The following is a 19171-nucleotide window of genomic DNA, read 5'->3' on the forward strand; positions in this document are numbered from 1 at the left end:
TGACTCCATTTAAATTCCCTTCACAAATGCACATACTTTAGGAAACCTCTATGTAGTAGGTTTCCACATGGATTTTCATAAGGCCTTAAGTGTTGGTTACCGCTCCCCATATTCCCTCCTTTAACCTCCTCTCCCAATCGCTTCTCAGTTTAATCCTCCTAGTGTCCCATTTATCTCTCCATAACACTATATTCTACTTTCTTGGGAGATACCTTCCTTCCCTGGCCTCTTACTATCTAACCTCTGTGATTATATGAACATTAATAGCAAAAGCTTAGAAGCTGATATCCACATATAAGAGAAAACGAGATATTAGTCTTTGAAAGGCTAAGTTATTTCACTTAAAATGATGTTTCTAGTTCCAAACTTCAGATTCTATAGTTTTTTTCTCTAACAGCTAAATAATATTCCACTGTGCAAATGTACCACATTTTCATTATCCTTTCATCAGTCAATGGGTATCTAGGCTGTTTCCAATTTCTGGATATTATGAATAGAGCACCAGTGAACACAGAGGAGCAAGTATCTCTGTAGTAAAATGAGAGCCCTTGTGGTGTATGCCAAAGATCTGGCATGCAAGATGCTGGATCTTGAGGTAGATCAATTCTCAAATTCATGAGGAACCTCCATAGTGGGCCTTCCAGCTTGCACTCCCACAAGCAATGAATACATGTTCCCCTCTCCTCACATACTCAACAGTGTTTGCCAAGGAATACATGTTCCCCTCTCCTCACATACTCACCAGTGTTTGCCAATGAATACATGTTCCCCTTTCCTCACACACTCACCAGCATCTTCTAATGAATACATGTTCCCCTTTCCCCACAACTTCACCAGTGTCTACTGTGATTTCTTTAATTGATTTTGGCCATTCTGAACAGTGTTACACCAATGGACATCCCAAACTGGATAGGGGAGAGCCTACAAGGCCTCAAAGAACTACAGGCAACTGAGTAAAGCTGGGAGTGAGAGAGGTGGTCTTCCCCAGGGAAATCTCAAAGTAGTTTTCACTTGCATATCCTTAATGGCTAAGGATGTTGAACATTTAAGTGTTTCTCAGCCATATTTGTTTCATCTTTTGAGAACTGTTTAGTTTGGTACTCCATTTTTTAATAAGGTTATTAGTTTTCTTGATAATGAGGGGTTTTTTGTTCTTTATATATTCTACATACTAATCCTCTATCAGATAGATAATTGATAAATGCCACACCAACTCCAGTGTCATCCGTGTGACATGAACAATTATGTCCAATAATAGCAGATGGGAGATAGGTGTCCCACAGGACTAAGCTCCCTGGAGGTCCCTGCCAGAGTGCCAGAGTTATGCTTCCTTCTCAAGAAGATGTACTTCACAGATCATGAGCTCCCTGGCTATGGGTTCTGTATAACTGCTTTCCTGACAATGTTCTAATTAATCTATGAAGCACAGCCAAAATTAATGAATGCTTAGGTTGTGAACTATGGAGGAAAGGGGAAGCTGGACATGGATCTTAATCAGATATAGCAGAATGAGCTATTTCTTAAAGACCCCAAGCCGCTAGATAAAGAAAGTATAAAGGTTCAGGCAATTCTAGGGAATGAACACTCACCCATTAGGAATCCTTTAAGAATACCAACTAAAGTGATTTATGGTAGAAAACGTTATCTCATAGGAGGCAGATGGTGGGCCCCTCTGTTGAGGAAGTTCAGCATGGGAAACTTAAGGACTACAACAGAATCCCTTCCCCTTACAAGCGTAAAAGTACAAGAGTCCATATTCCAGCAGGTTAAAAGGTTTTATATTAAAAGAGATATGTGGTGAAAGAACTAAGAAAAGACTTAGAGAGGGTCTGCAACATCCAAATTGGCTAAATGGGTCATGGGAACCAGAAAAGTAAAAATGTATAATAAACTAGAAAGCTGCTGAGATAAGAAAAGGGACACAGCTGCAACCACAAGAAGTCTACACAAGTCTAGGGACTGTACTAAGTTTAGAAACCACAGACTGCTCTTTGGGTCATAAAGTTCTTGTGGGTGAAGGGATATGTCTAGCGCTGATTAATCGTGTGCTTGCTGTTTTTCAAAGATGATGTAATTGAATTATTGCCAAGCTCTTGTTGTTCCTTGTATGACTCAACAGTTTTCTTTTCTGTATATAAACTACTGATTTGCAGAAGTAAAATTGCAGCAGATTCAAACCACTTCTGAGTGTGTTGTCTATCTGTCATTCGACGAATCCTTGCTTTCCTGACTACCCAAGCCCTGGTTCTCCTACGGTTGTGGTACCCCCGATGGGCCAGTCCATGGCAGGTAAAGATATTTTCCCATCCTATAGGCTGTTGCTTTGTTCAAATTGATGGTATCCTTTGTTATGCAGAAGCTTCTTTGTAGCTAGAGTTTTCCTGCCTGGCCCACAGTCAGGACAAATCTCTCTCACCTGCCAGTCCCACAGCCGCTCAGACACAACCAAGTAAACACAGAGACTTATATTGGTTACAAACTGTATGGCTGTGGCAGACTTCTTGCTAACTGTTCTTACAGCTTAAATTAATCCATTTCCATTAATCTATACATTGCCACATGGCTCGTGGCTTACCGGCATCTTCACATGCTGTTTGTCATCGTGGCGGCTGGCAGTGTCTCTCTGACTCAGCCTTCCACTTCCCAGCTTTATTCTCCTCCTTGTCCTGCTTATACTTCCTGCCTAGCCAATGGCCAATCAGTGTTTTATTTATTGACCAATCAGAGCAACACATTTGCCATACAGAACATCCCACAGCACTTCTTAGCTTCATGGATTCCATATATTAATTGTTGGTATTAATGTGTGTACTATTGGTGTTCTGTTCAGAAAATTCTTTCCTGTGCCAATGACTTCAAGCCTGTTCATCACTTTCTCTTCTGTCACATTCAGGGCATCTAGTCTTATGTTGAAGCCCTTGATTCATTTGGAATTGAGTTTTGTGCAGGGTAATAGTATGGATCAATTTGCATTCTTCTACATTTAGCCATCCAGTTTAACTAGCACCATTTATTGAAGATGTTTTCTTTTTCCCATGTGCATTTCTGGTTTCTTTATCAAAAATGAGGTGTCTGTGGATGTGTGGGTTTATGTCTGGTTCTTCAGTTTGATTCCACTGATTAACATGTATGCCTTGCTGGGCGTTGGTGGCGCACGCCTTTAATCCCAGCACTTGGGAGGCAGAGCCAGGAGGATCTCTGTGAGTTCAAGGCCAGCCTGGTCTACAGAGTGAGTTCCAGGAGAGGCGCAAAGCTACACAGAGAAACCCTGTCTCGAAAAACAAACAAACAAAAAAAAAAAACATGTATGCCTTTATTCCACCTCCATACTATTTTTATTACTGTAGCTCTGTAATATAACCTGAAATCTGGGGTGATAACTCCAGCAGTTATTTTATTTTTCAGAACCGTTGTTAGCTATCCTGGGATTTGTGTTTCCATATGAAGTTGAATTTTTTTTTAATTTCTGTGAAGTTCTGTGCCAATTTTTTAATAAGGTTATTTGTTTTCTTGATATTAAGAGTTGGAATTTTGATTAGGATTGTGTTGTGTCTGTAGAATTTGGTAGAATGGCCATTTTCACAATATTAATCCTGCTTATCCATGAGAATGTGATCCCAAGATACTTTCTGATGAAGCCGTTGTGAAAAACATTGTTTCTCCCTGCTTTCTTTCTCAGCCTGTTTGTTGTTTGTTTATAAGAAGGCTATTGATTTTTATGTAATTTTGAATCCTGCTACTTGTTGAACGTGTTTGTCAGCTGTAGAAGTTTCCTGTTGAAGTTTTTAAGGCCCTTTATGTATAAAATCATACCATCTGTAAATAGTGACATTTTGAATTTTCCTTTTCCTCTTGTGTCACCTTGATGTCCTTCCGTTGTCTCATCTGCTACAGCTAAGACTTAAGCACTATGTTGAACAGGTAGGAGGGAATAGACAATCTTGTCTTGTTCATGATTTTAGTGAAAATGTTTAGAGTTTCTTTCAGTTAGGATGATGACAGTTGTGGGCTTGTGGTAAATCACCTTTATTAAGTCCCTTATATCCCTAGTCTCCCCAGGACTTTTATCATGAGGGGGTGTTAGATTTTGTCAAAGGCCTTTTCTGCATCTAATGAAATGACTGTGTGGTTTTTGTCTTTCAGTCTGTTTATGTGGTAGATTAAGTTTGCTGAACCATCCCTACATCTCTGGAATGCATCAAGCCACCTTGAATATGGTGGATAATGTTTTTGATGTGTTATTGGATTTGGTTTGCAAATATTCCATTGAAAGTTTTTTATCTATGTTCGTAGGAGATAATGATCTATTCTTTTCTTCTGGTTGGGTCTTTTGTGGATTTGGTATCAGAGTAATAGTGACTTCATAAAAAAGTTAAGAAATGTTACTCTGTTTCTACTTTGTGAGGTAATTTGAAGATTAATGGTGTTCTTTCAAGGTGTGATGTAATTCTGGCCTAAATCCGTTTGGCCCTAGGCTTTTTTTTGTTAAATGTTTCATTACTGCTTCTATTTCACTAGGGGCTTGGAGCCTATTTAAATTATTTATCTCATCTAGATTTAACATTGGTAAATTATACATGTATCAAAAAATGCGTACTTTCTTAGCTTTTTCAGTTTTCTGAAATACAGATTTTTAAAGAATATCCACTGTCGTCTGTTGTACTGACTCCTTTTTCATCTTTAATTTTATTCATTTGAATCTTCCCTCAATGTCTCTTGGTTAATTTGGGTAAGGTGACAAACCAGCTTCACTTTAAGATTAGAAGCTGAAAGCAATGTGAGGTGTCCAATCAGGACAGCCGGGGGGCGGGGCGGAAGTTCCTCACCCACCATCCCTTTTCCCTGCGCCGGGATGGTCGCAGGATTGCGTGGTCCCGGCCGCTGAGGCAGCGGGGGTTGCTCAGCCTGTGTAGCTGTGGGCCCGACAACCTCAGGAGCGACGGTGAAGGCCGTGGGGCGGACCGCGAGCTGTCGGGACAGGCGCACCGGCGGGCGGGGCGGAAGTCCCTCGCCCGCCATCCTTCTTTCTGGTGCCTCCAGAGTCGCAGATATGTACTGACAGGAGAGGGGGTCGGGATGGTTCGGCCTCCGTCGCCATGTGACACCTAGTGGCAGGGACAGTTTTGAGGGTCCCAGGGGAGCGCGGGTGCAGACGTAGTGTCCTGGGAGTGCATTCGGCGGCCCAGGCTGGAGCGCCAGCGAGCCGAGCGGAAGTCCCTCTCCCGCCATCTCTCGGCCCGCACCGCCACGGTCGCAGTGCTGTCACGTCATCCGTGGGAGCCCAGGGTGACTGAGCCTCGGTGGCTGTGTGACCGGCGAGGCCCCGAGCGCAGACATGGTGAGCTCCGAGCGGGCGAGGCGGGCGGGGAGAGCGGGCAGGATGGCGCGGGGGGAGGGGGGTTGCGGCTCGGTCCCTCTGCTTCCGGGGTGACGGGACCCCGGCGGCCTCCCGACTGCGCAGCGGCGAAGAGCCGAGGGGCCCCAGCTCCGGGGGAGGGGATCCGCGGGTGCCCAGGGCCCTGGGAGTCTCTGAAGGTCTCTAGAAGCAACGTCTAAAACTCCGTGAGTTTGTCCCCCATCCAGCTGCTTCTTAGTCCTAAACGTCCCTGCGTTGCTTGGTATTTACTGTTTGGCCAACTCGTTAAAAGTGGGTATCCACGTACACACGTAGGTGAGGCCGGAGGGGAGGAGGCATTTGAGGCCCTCCATGAAGTCATGAATGTTTTTGTCTTAGAGCTGCTTGTGGACATTGATTTTAAAGCAGAATGAAAGGCGAGGAGGTGGGACATGACTTTTACTTCAAGCGAGCATTGGCAATAGCGGGGGGGGGGGGGGGGGGAGCCTCAGGTACAGTATGTGCAAGCATCTCCAGGGCTGGGCAGAAAAGGCGTTTGGTTTTTAGCTACGGACGGCGATCTTTGAAAAGATGGGACTGTAGCAACTTCAGCTCTGAAAGTTTCCTCTCAGGTCAGATAAGTTGATGATAAGTTAAAGGGTCCTGTTCTGACCCAGGATGGGGGGTGAATAAAAAAGAAAAGTGACAAGATTGGAGAAAAACTTAAGGAGACTTCACTTAAGTATTTTTTTATTAATGATGAAGTCGTTGTTTTGAGGCAAAAATGGGTCTCTGGCTAGTTTGTATTCCGCTGAGTAATAGCTTAAAAAATGGATAGATATTTTAAATGTCATCATCTAAGAACAGAGAGGAAAGGCTCCTCAAGAAGAGAGAAGGCATTGTGAGATGGAAGGCCTATAGTCAGTGCTGTTTACCAAAAGGGAAGTTGAAGGAAAGAAAATAATGTATGTGGAGATGGCTAAATGAAATTTCTTGGCCACTCAGAGTTCCTCTACTCAATTCCTGGAGTCATATATATCATGAGCTGTGACTGTGTGGTGAGATGGTCTCAAAGCTCAGGGACAGGTTTAACCTGAATTTGGGTTCCTTTGTGAACTGTAAGTGCTTCCTGGTTTTTTTTTTTTTTTTTTTTTTGTTATGTATACAGTGTTCTGCCTACATGCATGCTTACAGGCCAGCAGAGGGCACCAGATCTCATTATGAATGGTTGTCAGCCACAGGTTGCTGGGAATTGAAAACTCAGGACCTCTGGAAGAACAGCCAGTGCTCTTAACTGCTGACCCATCTCTCCAGCCCCGCTTCTTGATTTTTTTAAGCAGCAAGTTTATAGCACTTGAAGCTATAAACTTCCTTTGCAGACTATTTTGTTTTGTTGTTTTGTTTTTTATATGTCCCAAAGGTTTTTGTTTTCATTATTATTTAGTTCCAGAATTTTGATTTCTTTTTGATTTCCTCTTTAGACCATTCATCATTCAATAATGAGTTGTTCAGTCTCTGAGTTTGTGTACTTACTAAAAATTTGTTCACTGTTGATTTTAAGTTTTATTGCATATTGGTCAGATAGGATACATGGAGTTATTTCAGTCTTTCACAATTTGTTAAGTGTTTTTTTTTTTTTTTTTTGTGACCCAGGATATGGTTTATTTTTGAGAAGCTTCCATGGGCTGCTGAGTAGAACATATATTCTTTGATATTTGGGAGGAATATTCTATAGATATGTTACATTCCTTTGATGTATGACTCTAACACTTAATTCTGATATTTTTCTATTTCTTGTCCAAATAACCTGTCTATTGGAGACAGTGGGGTATTAAAATCACCCCATAGTATTGGATTAGTGTTAATCTGTCTTTAATTCCAATAGTATGATTTTTTGGATATATTTATTATATATGTATGGATGTCTTGCCTACATGTTTATGTATGCACCACATGCATGTCTGATGCCTGTGGAGGTCAGAAGAGGGCATTCCCTGAAACTGTAGGTACCTTGCAACTGAAGTTATGGATGATTGTGAGCCACCATGTGGGTTCTGAGAACCAGCCTTTGGTATGCTTTTTATAAAATGAGGTGCATCAGAACCTTTGCATATGTTTAGGATTGTAATGTCATTTTGGTTCATTGTTCCCTGTTAATCACTATTTGTGCTCTTCACAAGCCTGCATCTTTCTTCACCAGACTGTAGTTTTCTCTTTCACCTAACCCCTACAAAGAGGATCATCTCCTCCCACAAGTCAAAGGTTGGAGAATTCTGCTTCTCCTGCTTTGTTTTTCTCCCTAATCTCCTAAGTCCACCAAGTTTGCTTTTCTGGTCTATCACCCACAGCCACTCACTTTCATCTGTTGCCTTGTTTTCATCCTGTACAGAATCAAACTAGGGCTGACTATCCCTATCCTCCTCTCTTAAAGCCTAACCCAATATTCATAGGCTTTAATGTCTCCATCCATTTCTTACAGATTTAAGTTCAAAATTTGACTGTGATCTGAAAATATTGAAGTTGTTTTTTCCTATTTCAATGGATAGCTTTATATCTGCTAGTAGAAAGGGGAACTACAATGCATGTTTCCAAAAGTCAGTTTTTTCTTTTATTCTATATTAAAGAGATTTGTGATTTATGACATTGTTGTAAAATGCCTGCTATGTGATAAACCAACTTTTTGTTTTCATTTGGGCCAGTTAAATACTGTTATCTTTTTACGTGATCCATTTCTCTCACACAGGTGCATGCTTGCGAATACAATTGTGTTTAGAAGTCAAATGACAATCTCTGTTGTTCATTACTGCATATGCCAGGCTAGTTGGCCCACCAGCTTCCAGGGATTTCCTTGTCTCTACATACCATCTTGCCATAGGAGTTCCTAGACCTTTGATACTGAACTACAAGATTTGATCTATACTGCTGGATGTTGGGTTTTTTTTTTTTTTTGCTTTGATTTTATTTTAATTATGCCTTGATTCTTCCTGTTTCCAGGAAGAAAATATTTAACATATTTTTTATTTTTACAGGATTCCACAGTTAAAATTGTAAATATGCCTTACCATGTCTGGCTTTACTTGAGTTCTAGGGAGTTCAAACTCAGGCTTGCATGGCAAGTGCTTTATATATTGAGCCATCACCTAGACCCTTCCACTATCTATTCTTTGTTTTTTTTTTTTTAATTCTTCTTTCATACACTATATCCCTATCACAGTTTCCCCTCCCTCCACTCCTCCCAGGCCTTCCACCTCCCCTCTCCCTCAGATCCATTCCTCCTCCATTTCTCTTCAAAAAAAGAGTAGGCCTCCCTGGGGTATCAGTATAACACAGCATAACAAGATACAATTAGACGAGGCACAAACCCTCATATCAAGGCTGGGTGAGGCAACCAGTAGGAGAAAAGGAATCCTAAGAGCAGGCAAAAGAGTCAGAGATACACCTGCTCCCACTGTTAGGAGTCCCACAAAAACACCAAGCTAACAACTTTAACATGTATATGGAGGACCTAGCACAACCCATGCATGCTCTGTGATTGCCTTTTAAGTCTCTGTGAGCCCCTATGAGATCTGCTTAGTTGATTCTGTGGGTCATGATCTTGACCCCTCTGGCTCCTAAAGTCTTTCCTCCTCCTCTTCCATGGGGTTACCCAATTTCCACCTAATGTTTGGCTGTAGGTCTCTGCATCTGTTCCCATCAGCTGCTGGAGAAGGCCTGATGATGATTGGGCTAGGCACCAATGATCTATTCTTAATCAGTCTGTTAATGTTATCTTGAATAGTGGGGTATGTTAATTAGCTTTGCATCCCTATACAATATACCTGGGAAAAGCAACTGAAGGTTTTTGTGATGATTAGTCTTCTTATTAAGTTGGTAATTTGGAGTCACCTAGACGACACACCTCTGAGTATGTCTGTGAGAGTGTTTGCAGAAAGGTAACTGAGGAGGTAATACCCACTGTGAATCTGTGTGGTACCTATCTTATTTTCTTTTTGTGTTGTTATGATAAAGTGCCCTAGTGAATGCAGTTTAAGAAAGGAAGGCCGGGCAGTGGTGGCACACGCCTTTAATCCCAGCACTCGGGAGGCAGAGGCTGGTGGATCTCTGTGAGTTCGAGGCCAGCCTGGGCTACCAAGTGAGTTCCAGGAAAAGGCGCAAAGCTACACAGAGAAACCCTGTCTCGAAAAACCAAAAAAAAAAAAAGAAAGGAAGGGTTTAATTCATAGTTCAAGATATAGTTCATCCTGATGGGGAAGTCAAGGGAGCAGGAACTTGAAGCAGCTGGTCATATTACATCTAAAGGCAGAAGAAGAAAGTAATGAATGCATGCTAGTGTTCAGCTCACTTTCTCCATTTTATACAGTCCAGAATCCCATGTCTAGGGGATGGTCTCACCCACAATTAAAATGGATTATCTCAAATCAGTTAGCATAATCAAGATAAATCCCTATGGGTGTACCCAGATGCCCATCTGCCAGTTTATTCATTACTAACCATTACACATAACCATAGTCTGAGATGCCAAGCTGAATAAAAGAGGAAAAAGGAAGAATTCAAGTAGAAACCAGCATTCCCTGCTCTGTTTCCTGATCTTCACTGATGTGGAATCCCTACTGCATGATCCTATCCCCATGAATTCTGCCATGTCTGCCCCCCGCCATGATAGACTTTACCCTCTCAAGACATAATTCCAAATAAATCTTTCCTTTCACGAATTGCTTTTAGTCACAGTGATGAGAAAAGTAACTTATACAGGTTGAAAGGTTTATTTTATGTCAAGGTTCAGATGATGCAATCTTGTCACTTAGTTCCATTGCTTGGGGTCTACAATGAGGCAGAACATTATGGCCATGGGAACTAGTATTGGATGAGGAAACTCACCCTCATAATCTATTCTTAAAATATGTGATTGTAAGGCAGCTGGTTATTAACACATCTGCACTAGTAGTAGTATTGTAGGGTAAATGATAAAGACTTGTATACCAGTAGAAATTGTAAGTTCCATCAGCATACTTGGTGTTTTGTTATTGTTGTGTTGTGCTTTACCAAGAATTCAAAGCTAATGTGGGAATTCTTGTGTTAGAGAGTACAGTTATGGATATAAAATAAGAATGTAATGATCAGGATATATATTAAACATTTAGAGAACACTCACAGATGTTCAGTGTTGTGTGTTTCATCTTTTTTTCTGGAAACATCTTGGCTACTTTAGGACTCTGTGACCTTTGAAGATGTAGCTGTAAACTTCACTGTCGAGGAGTGGGCTTTACTAGATCCTTCCCAAAAGAAGCTGCACAGAGATGTGATGGAGGAAACCTTCAGGAACCTGGCTGCTATAAGTATAAGTGAGATCATACTTCTACTTAATCAATCAGATTATACGTCTGTCTTGCTCGAAAATGTTTCTCCATGATTTGGAATATGGAAAGGGTAAATTTGGTGATTATATCAGGCATGGTCATATTAGATTATGAATCTATGTAGAATCTGTTTTTTTGTTTGTTTGTTTGTTTTTCTGTTATAACTTAGTAAATCGGATTTTTCTGGGTCTATATTCTAGGAAAACCACCAAAAGACCAGCACATAGACAATGACCACAGATATTCTAGAAGAAATCAAAGGTAACTTTGCCAACTCATGATAATGTGTCTCATAATGTGAAAATGGCCAGTAGTTTTTAAAATCAAGACACCTATCCAAATAAGCCCAGCTTCAAGGTGATAAAATCTGAAGCATTTATCTCCAAAAGTGCTATAGCATTGGAAACACTTACAGTATTGCCATGATGTTGCAAGTGATATGTTCTAATGGTTTTGTATATACAAACTTTTGTCCATGCACAAAGTTAATAAAAAAATAATGTGTGCCTTCCTTCAGGCTTTGAGTATGCAGTATATAGAAAATATAAAGAAATTTTATGTTTACTCTGGAAACAATCTTCAAGATATATATATGAAAAAAATCTTAGAGAAATAGTTTTTGCTTAAGCATTTTGCATAAAGAATAATCAAGTACATTTATCTGTGATATAAAGGCGAATGTGAACACTCATGTCCTCATTCCCAGCTACTAGGAGTCTGGAGGAATGTTGAATTTGAAGGTAGCCCATGCATCATAGCAAGAGATTGACCTCAAAACTAAATAAGACTTAAACATTCATCATTTCCAAAATAATTAACCTATGAGAGGTATTAAAAGTCTCATATGATTGGGTTAGGAAAATGATTCATCAGGTAAAGGTATTTATGACCAAGCTTGATGACCTGAATTCAGTCTCTGAGACCCATATAGTAGAAGAGAATCAACGCCTACAAGCTGTTCTCTGACTTGCATAGGTACACCATAACATGTGCACACACAAATAGTAAACAAATAAATGTTAGCACAAAAAGAAACCCTATATGAATACAGTGTCTTGATATTACCTGTCTCCACATCCTGTAGAACCTTCAGTCATATTCCGAAATTCTCAGGAATTTTGCTGGTAGGAAATTTATAACTTTATTGGTGTACTTTCCTTTTTTTTTTTTTTTTTTTTAACAGAAATGAAGTTGTAAAAAGACTGTTAGAACATAACAAAGATAATGAATGTGAAGAAATCTTGAGACAGATTCCAAACACCATTGTGGACAGGAAAATTTCTCATAGAACAATGATTTGTGAAAGCCATGTGTATGAAGACAACATGCTTATTGGTCATTCATCTCTTAATGTGTCTATGCCTCTTCAAACTACACATAAACCTCATCAATATGAGCTGTGTGGAGAGAGACTCTATAAGATTGGGGAATGTGAGAAAGCCTTCATTTATCCAGAATGCTTTCTAAAGCATGAAGACACTGACACTGGACAGAAATCCTATGAATTTAACCAGTGTGAGAAAATCTTCAGAAGTAATGGTTACATTCAACTATGTGTGAATAATGAAACTAGAGAAGAAATATGTATGGATGAGCAGCATTATAATGCTTTTACTTATTCTGATTTTCTTCAGTATGTTGAAACAATTCACACTGGAGAGAAACCCTATGTATGTAAACAATGTGGGAAAACCTTTTCTTTTTTGAGTAACATTAGAAGACATGAACGCACTCATACTGGAGAGAAACCATACAGATGTATTATATGTGATAAAACCTTTACTTGTTTGACTAACTTTCAAGAACATGAAAGAACTCACACTGGAGAGAAACCCTATTTATGTACACAATGTGGGAAATCCTTTTCTTTTCTGAGTAACATTCGAAGACATGAACGTACTCATACTAGAGAGAAACCATACAGATGTAATATATGTGGTAAGGCTTTCAGTTATTTGACTAACTTTCAAGACCATGAAAGAACTCACACTGGAGAAAAACCTTATGTATGCACACAATGTGGGAAGGCTTTCACTTACTACTATTCCTTTCAAACACATAAACGATGTCACACTGGAGAGAAACCCTATGTCTGTAAGCAGTGTGGGAAAGCCTTCAGTTATTACAATTCCATTCAAACACATAAACGATGTCACACTGGAGAAAAGCCCTATGTATGTAAGCTGTGTGATAAAGCCTTTACTACTCTCAGTTCTCTTCGATATCATGAGAGAATTCACAGTGGTGAGAAGCCCCATGTATGTTTGCAATGTGGAAAAGGTTTCAATTCTTCCAGTACCCTTCGAATACATGAAAGGATTCACACTGGAGAGAAACCCTATAAATGTAAGCAATGTGGTAAAGTCTTTAGTGTTGACAGTTCCCTTCGGTGCCATGAAAGGATTCACAGTGGGGAGAAACCCTATGTATGTAAGCAGTGTGGAAAAGCCTTCACTCGTCATAACTCCCTTCGGTGCCATGAAAGGATTCACTGTGGGGAGAAACCCTATGTATGTAAGCAATGTGGGAAAGGTTTTTTTTCTTCCAGTAACTTTCGAAAACATGAATTTACTCATTCTGGAGAGAAACTCTGTGTATGTAAACTATGTGGGAAAGCCTTCACTCATCATAGTTCGCTTCGACGTCATGAAAGAAGTCACAGTGGAGAAAAACCCTATGTATGTAAGCATTGTGGAAAAGCTTTCTCTTCTTTGAGTGGTTGTCAGAGACATGAACAAATTCACACTGGTGAGAAACCCTATGTTTGTAAGAATTGTGGGAAAGCCTTCACTAATCCCAGTGCCCTTCGAAATCATGAAAGGATTCATAGTGGTGAAAAGCCCTATGTATGTGAGCAGTGTGGGAAGGGTTTCCTTTCTTTTAGTAAGTTTAGAATACATGAACGGATTCACACTGGAGAGAAACCATATAAGTGTAAACAATGTGAGAAAGCCTTTACTGGCCACAGTTCCCTTCGACGGCATGAAAGGATTCACAGTGGAGAGAAACCTTTTGTATGTAAACAATGTGGGAAATCCTTTTATACTTTAAGTGATTGTCAAAGACATGAACTAATTCACACTGGTGAGAAACCTTACATTTGCAAGCAATGTGGGAAAGGCTTTACTCGTTCCAGTTCCCTTAAAATGCATGAGAAGACTCACACTAGAAGGAATTTCTAAGTATAGAACATGGAAAAGTATTCTTAACATGCCAATGCATAGAGCAGAGAACCAGTGTCATGTTGTCTGTAGGAATGCCTTTAGTCATCTTGGTTGTATTCACAGACATGATAGTACATACCATAGTGAGAAATCCTAAATGGATGTGCAGATATCTTCAGTTGGCAGACCTCTGAGAATGTACCCAATATCAAAACTTTTATAACAAAGTTATCAGCTATAAAACAATTTTCAGGGTTTTGTGAAAATTCCTTATGTAACAATAATTTTTTTTAAGATTCCAGTGAATGAATTTGAGAAAGAATATTGCATTAATTTGTCAATAATTCAGAAGATAAGTCTCTAGAATGTTTACTTCTAATTATTACTCTTGTAAATAAATTTTCAGATGACTTAATCTAAGATTTCTTAAAGCAATGAGGCATGAATTTTAAAGGTAATGTTTTTTTTTTTTTAGTCATGTATATTTCTTTTCATGTTGGATCCATATGTAAATCAAATGTGTTTCTAATATGTTTTTAGAGTAATATTAATGAGCTGTTGAAAATAAAGTTTTATTCTTAGGATTTCTCTATTAAGATTGTGTGGCAGCTTCTTTGATGTTTCTTGTTTTGTTTTGTTGGGCTTTTTGTGTTTTGGGGGTGTTTTTGTTTTTGTTTTGAACCAAGGCTCTAGGGCTAGAAAGATGGCTCAGAGGTTAAGAGCACTGACTGTTCTTCCAGAGGTCCTGAGTTCAATTCCCAGCAACCACATGGTGGCTCACAACCATCTGTAATGAGATCTGGTGCCCTCTTCCAGCCTGCAGGGATATGTGCAGACAGAACACTGTATACATAATGAATAAACAACATAATAAATAAATATTTTTTAAAAAAAGAAAGAAAGAAAAGAAACAATGCTCTGTGTAGCCCTGGATGTCCTGATACTACCAGGCTGGCATCTACTCAGAGATCTACGTGCCTCTGCCTTCCCAATGCTGGAGTCAAAGACGTGCAACACCATGCTTGGCTTATCTTTGATGTTTATATTCTTTTTCTTATTGCTAATTAATGCCAAATACTTGAAACAAGGGGGAGAATTTCTTCCCTTTGGCTCACAGTCCATTATAACAGGGAATTCATTAAGTAAAGGAGTTTCTATCATTGTGGACACAAAAGTAAGTAGTGTGCATTGTAAGAAGAGACCAGTAGAAAATATAAGGATACATTTTCTCAGTGACCCACTTCTGCCAATTATGCCATACCTCCTGCATTTCACCACTCCCAACAGCACCCTCATTGAACACATGCAGGGGTTAATCCTTAGGCTAGGGTAAAACCCTGTTGATCTAATCATTTCTGGAAATGACAAAGCATACTTGTGCTACTTTACCCTAGCATCTCTCAGTGCAGCCCAGTTGGTTACTTCTCAGGTCAGATGTCATTTTATATTTTGTGTTTTATACTTTGATATATGTTTTCTTGAAGACTGCACATTAGAGTTCTCAACTATTTTGTGGCCAGTTTACAGATTCTCAAATCAGAAGATAACTGCAAATATTCTACCATAATCATATATTAGGTAGAATATATGACTTTGCCAGTATTTTCCTTGAATGTCAAATTATTATCATGTGCTTACAAGTAATGGCACTTTTATCCATGTATTAATTTCACTTCAGGCTTGTGTTGTAACTTTTATTTTGTTCTTTGTACTTTAACTCATACTAAAAGATACATCATGCTAGGTTAAGCATCTTTTTACCAGAGACTGCAGGGACCTTACCTTTTGTGGACTAATATGTAATGAGTCATGCTTCTAAATCTGTCCCTAAGCCATAGGTAACCATGTGTGTTATCATTAAAATCACTTTCCTTTTTATCTGTTTGTTTTTTGACACAGTATCCTTTTGTTTTGTTTTGTTTCGAGACAGGGTTTCTTTGTGTAGCTTTGCGCCTTTCCTAGAACTCGCTTTGTAGACCAGGCTGGCCTTGAACTCACAGAGATCTGCCTGCTTCTGCCTCCCGAGTGCTGGGATTAAAGGCCTGCGCTACCACCGCCTGGCTTGACACAGTATCTTACTCTGAACCCAGGTTAACCTGTAATTGACTCTATTTCATGGAAAATAGACCTGAGCCATTTCACCATGCTTAAAAGTCATTCTTGCTTAAATTTCTGAAAGATTTGTTTGTTTTAGAGGAATCACTTGATATTAAACATGAAATGCCCCTCATGCTCCATAAACATAATGAGATATATGCCTGGCTACACTGTAGGTGTGGATACCGTTATAGCTTTAGTAATTTAGTATTTCTTACCAGGAAGGCTGCAATAACAGAATGAAAGGAAACCTAAGTCATGAGGCTTCAGTATAATTAGTAAGGGCAGGTGTGGCTCTTTTATATGTTTCAAAAGTACAATTTCACCAAGTTTAAAGACATGCACAGGATTTTTTGTTTTGTTCATGTCCAGAGGACATCTACCTCTGCAGGTGTGTGACATTTATCATAAGACTTGGCCTTGTGGGCATGAGAACAACTACAATCTTCTAGGTCCATGTTTTGTGGGGTATTTTCTTTGTTTTAATTTACTATTTTTTGTTTAGGCATAGTATTTTGTACAAGACATTGTTCTTCAGTAAATACAATTGTTCTACTTCGGTGGTATGTTATCAAAAACCCAAGCTTAAATAAGTATATTGTAGGTTGAAAATACACTTGATACACTTTTTACTAAACAAAGCTAAGTTGATTCTAGTTTCAGTATGTTCAGATCATTTCTATTAGTTGTAGTTGAACAAAATCACCTAACACAATGGCTTTTATAATACATTGAATATATCATAGTTCATCAAATAGTATAGACTATATGGAATGGCATCCGTTTCTGTGCTTCTAAACAGGTGGTGCCTTACTGTGCTACTTACTACTACCCACCTAGCATCATCAGAAACTACACTTGAGTAGCTCAACTTCAGACTGAACTCATCCTTTTGCAAAGCAAAGATATTTTCTGCTAGTGTCTTTTATCCCCAACATGAGCAAGACCATCATGAGACAATGATCATCCTTGCCTCAATTCAAATGTGTAATCCACCTACTCCCAGTATATTTATACTGCTTAAATCTCCTGGCATTTGTATTAGTTACTTCTGTGTTGCTGTGATAAAATAAATGGCAGAACAACTTAAGGGAGGGTTTTTCCTAACTTATGGTCTCAGTCATTAGCACAAGGGAGGCATGATGACCACCAAAGTCGTGGGATCTTGCAGTAAATATGTAACTGTCTTTGTCATTATTCTATTGCCATGAAGAGACACTATGAACAAGGTAACTCTTATAAAAGAAAACACATAAATGGGGGGTTGCTCATAGTTTCAGAGGGTTAGTTGGTTATCGTGAGGAGCATGGTGACATGCATGGTTCAGGAATGATAGCAGATAGCTACATCATCATCTGCAGGCCAAGAGAGTGAACTGGGGCTTGGTGTAAGCTTCTTGAAACATCTAAGCCCAGTGACACAATTCCTCCAACAAGGCCACACCTAATCCTTTCCCTGGTGACTCAGCATTCAAATATATGAGCCTATGTGGGCTGTTCTCATTCAAACCACCACAATAACTGGCAGACAGGAAGCTACTGACAGGTAGGAAATAAGTGGGTATAATCTTCAAAAGCAGGTCTGCTCCTAGTGATGTACTTCCAGCCAGTCCCTACTTCCGGAAAGCTCTACATCCTCAAAATAGCATCACACAGTGGGAGCTGAAAGTAAAAAACATGAAACTGGGGGACATTCCAAGTTCAAGCCACAGACTCTCAGATGGACAATATGTTTAGGAAAGTTGTAAGAATAAACCCAGGACAGAGACAGGATTTCTAATCTTCAATCTGTGTTCATTGAATATTCATTTCCTGTCATTTTCAAGCATTCCTTTCATGCCATCACCATAAACTAGAAATATACAAAAGCAAGCTAGGGTTATCTAGGCATTTATGTATATAGTCACATGCAAAATGAAACTACTACTAATGCTGTCATAGTTTATGAGAAAAATTAGGTTGTAAACCTTGGAATGTTTACCAAATGGGAAGAAGAACTGTTAAGGACCATGAATGATGACAGGTAACAGGAAATCTGGAATGTGTATCTCTTGTGAGGGAAGTAATTGTGGCTACATAAAGGTGTCCTCATTGTTTATCATATTTCCACATTCAGTACCTCCTCAATCCTGTGTCAACAGTTACGAAATGTAGATGTGAACACTGAGGCATGGCAGGCAGTGCTGCCTGATGAGAGTGACTGTTATTGTTTTATATGTATATGCATATGGTGTAGGATTTATGCCATGCTAATTGTTTTATTTCCTATGCTATGTGGGCTTATGTTTCCACTTGGGATTATGGAACCTAAGGTTTCTAATTATGTTTCAGTACTGTCAGGTTTATGTTTCCTGTGATTTGGGGACTTAAAACATACATATGTATGTCATTCTGCCGCCATATGCAATGGTTGATGCTGATTTTTTTTTTTTTTTTTGGTTTTTTCGAGACAGGGTTTCTCTGTGTAGCTTTGCGCCTTTCCTGGAACTCACTTGGTAGTCCAGGCTGGCCTCGAACTCACAGAGATCCGCCTGGCTCTGCCTCCCAAATGCTGGGATTAAAGGCGTGCACCACCACCGCCTGGCTGATTTTTTTTTTTTTTTTAAATAGCATGCAGGATTCAGAAAACCTTCACTAGACCCAATTACAATTTAAAAAAAAAAAAGAAAACAGTTGGCAGGACAGTAGTGCACATACATGCCTTTAATCCCAGCACTTGGGAGGCAGAGACAGGCAGATCTCTGTGAGTTCAAGGCCAGCCTGGTCTACATAGTGAGTTCCAGGACAAGCTCCAAAGCTACAGAGAAACCCTGTACTGGGAGTCAGGGGAGGTGGAGAGACAGCTGGAAAGAGCTATAGAAAGAGAAATGACTAGACCATCTGGAAATCCCAACTTCTCAGCACCTCAATTCACAAATTCAGAAGGAAAATCCAATAATCCCCATGTCTCATATAGAATTCTGTTCATTGCCTTGTCTCATTTGCAAAATAACTTAGAATAGAGGGCAAAGAGCTGAGTCCAGAGACCCTAAGCTGGGGCCCACATTAAGGCTGAAAGGGAGAGCAATGGAGTTCCTTTGAGAGGTCTCTGGGCAGCCGTCCTTTCCTGCACGTGGCCTCCAGCTGCTCAAAACACTCAGAAATGCTGACAGTGAAAGCTGCAGAGCACCAGAGAACAGATCCATGTTTGAGTCTGGTGTCTTCTCTAAGACAGTCATC

The 19171-nt window shown here is 39.8% G+C and overlaps 2 protein-coding genes across 3 annotated transcripts in view; one reads left to right on the forward strand and one right to left on the reverse strand.

Annotated features, from left to right (window-relative positions):
• The window catches only part of LOC128119337 (heterogeneous nuclear ribonucleoprotein A3-like), a 19840-nt gene extending 14611 nt beyond the window's left edge, over nt 1-5229 (reverse strand). Inside the window, exon 1 of the mRNA XM_052752749.1 lies at nt 4744-5229. Coding sequence (XP_052608709.1) covers nt 4744-5229 — 486 coding nt within the window. The remainder of the gene's footprint in view (nt 1-4743) is intronic.
• LOC128119184 (zinc finger protein 14-like) lies at nt 4976-14448 on the forward strand. Of its 2 annotated transcripts, none has more exons than XM_052752434.1 (4): nt 4976-5338; nt 10545-10677; nt 10893-10953; nt 11876-14448. In XM_052752434.1, exons 1-4 carry the CDS (start codon nt 5336-5338, stop codon nt 13872-13874), a joined length of 2196 nt encoding a protein of 731 aa, XP_052608394.1. In that variant the 5' UTR covers nt 4976-5335; the 3' UTR covers nt 13875-14448. The 2 variants fall into 2 exon arrangements, with proteins under 2 accessions (XP_052608394.1, XP_052608395.1); XM_052752435.1 differs by lacking the exon at nt 4976-5338 and adding an exon at nt 5434-5562.
• Nucleotides 14449-19171: the final 4723 nt, after the last annotated feature.

This window comes from Peromyscus californicus, unplaced genomic scaffold (genome assembly GCF_007827085.1).
Source record: "Peromyscus californicus insignis strain IS unplaced genomic scaffold, ASM782708v3 Scaffold_23__1_contigs__length_62951481, whole genome shotgun sequence".
NCBI lineage: Eukaryota > Metazoa > Chordata > Mammalia > Rodentia > Cricetidae > Peromyscus > Peromyscus californicus.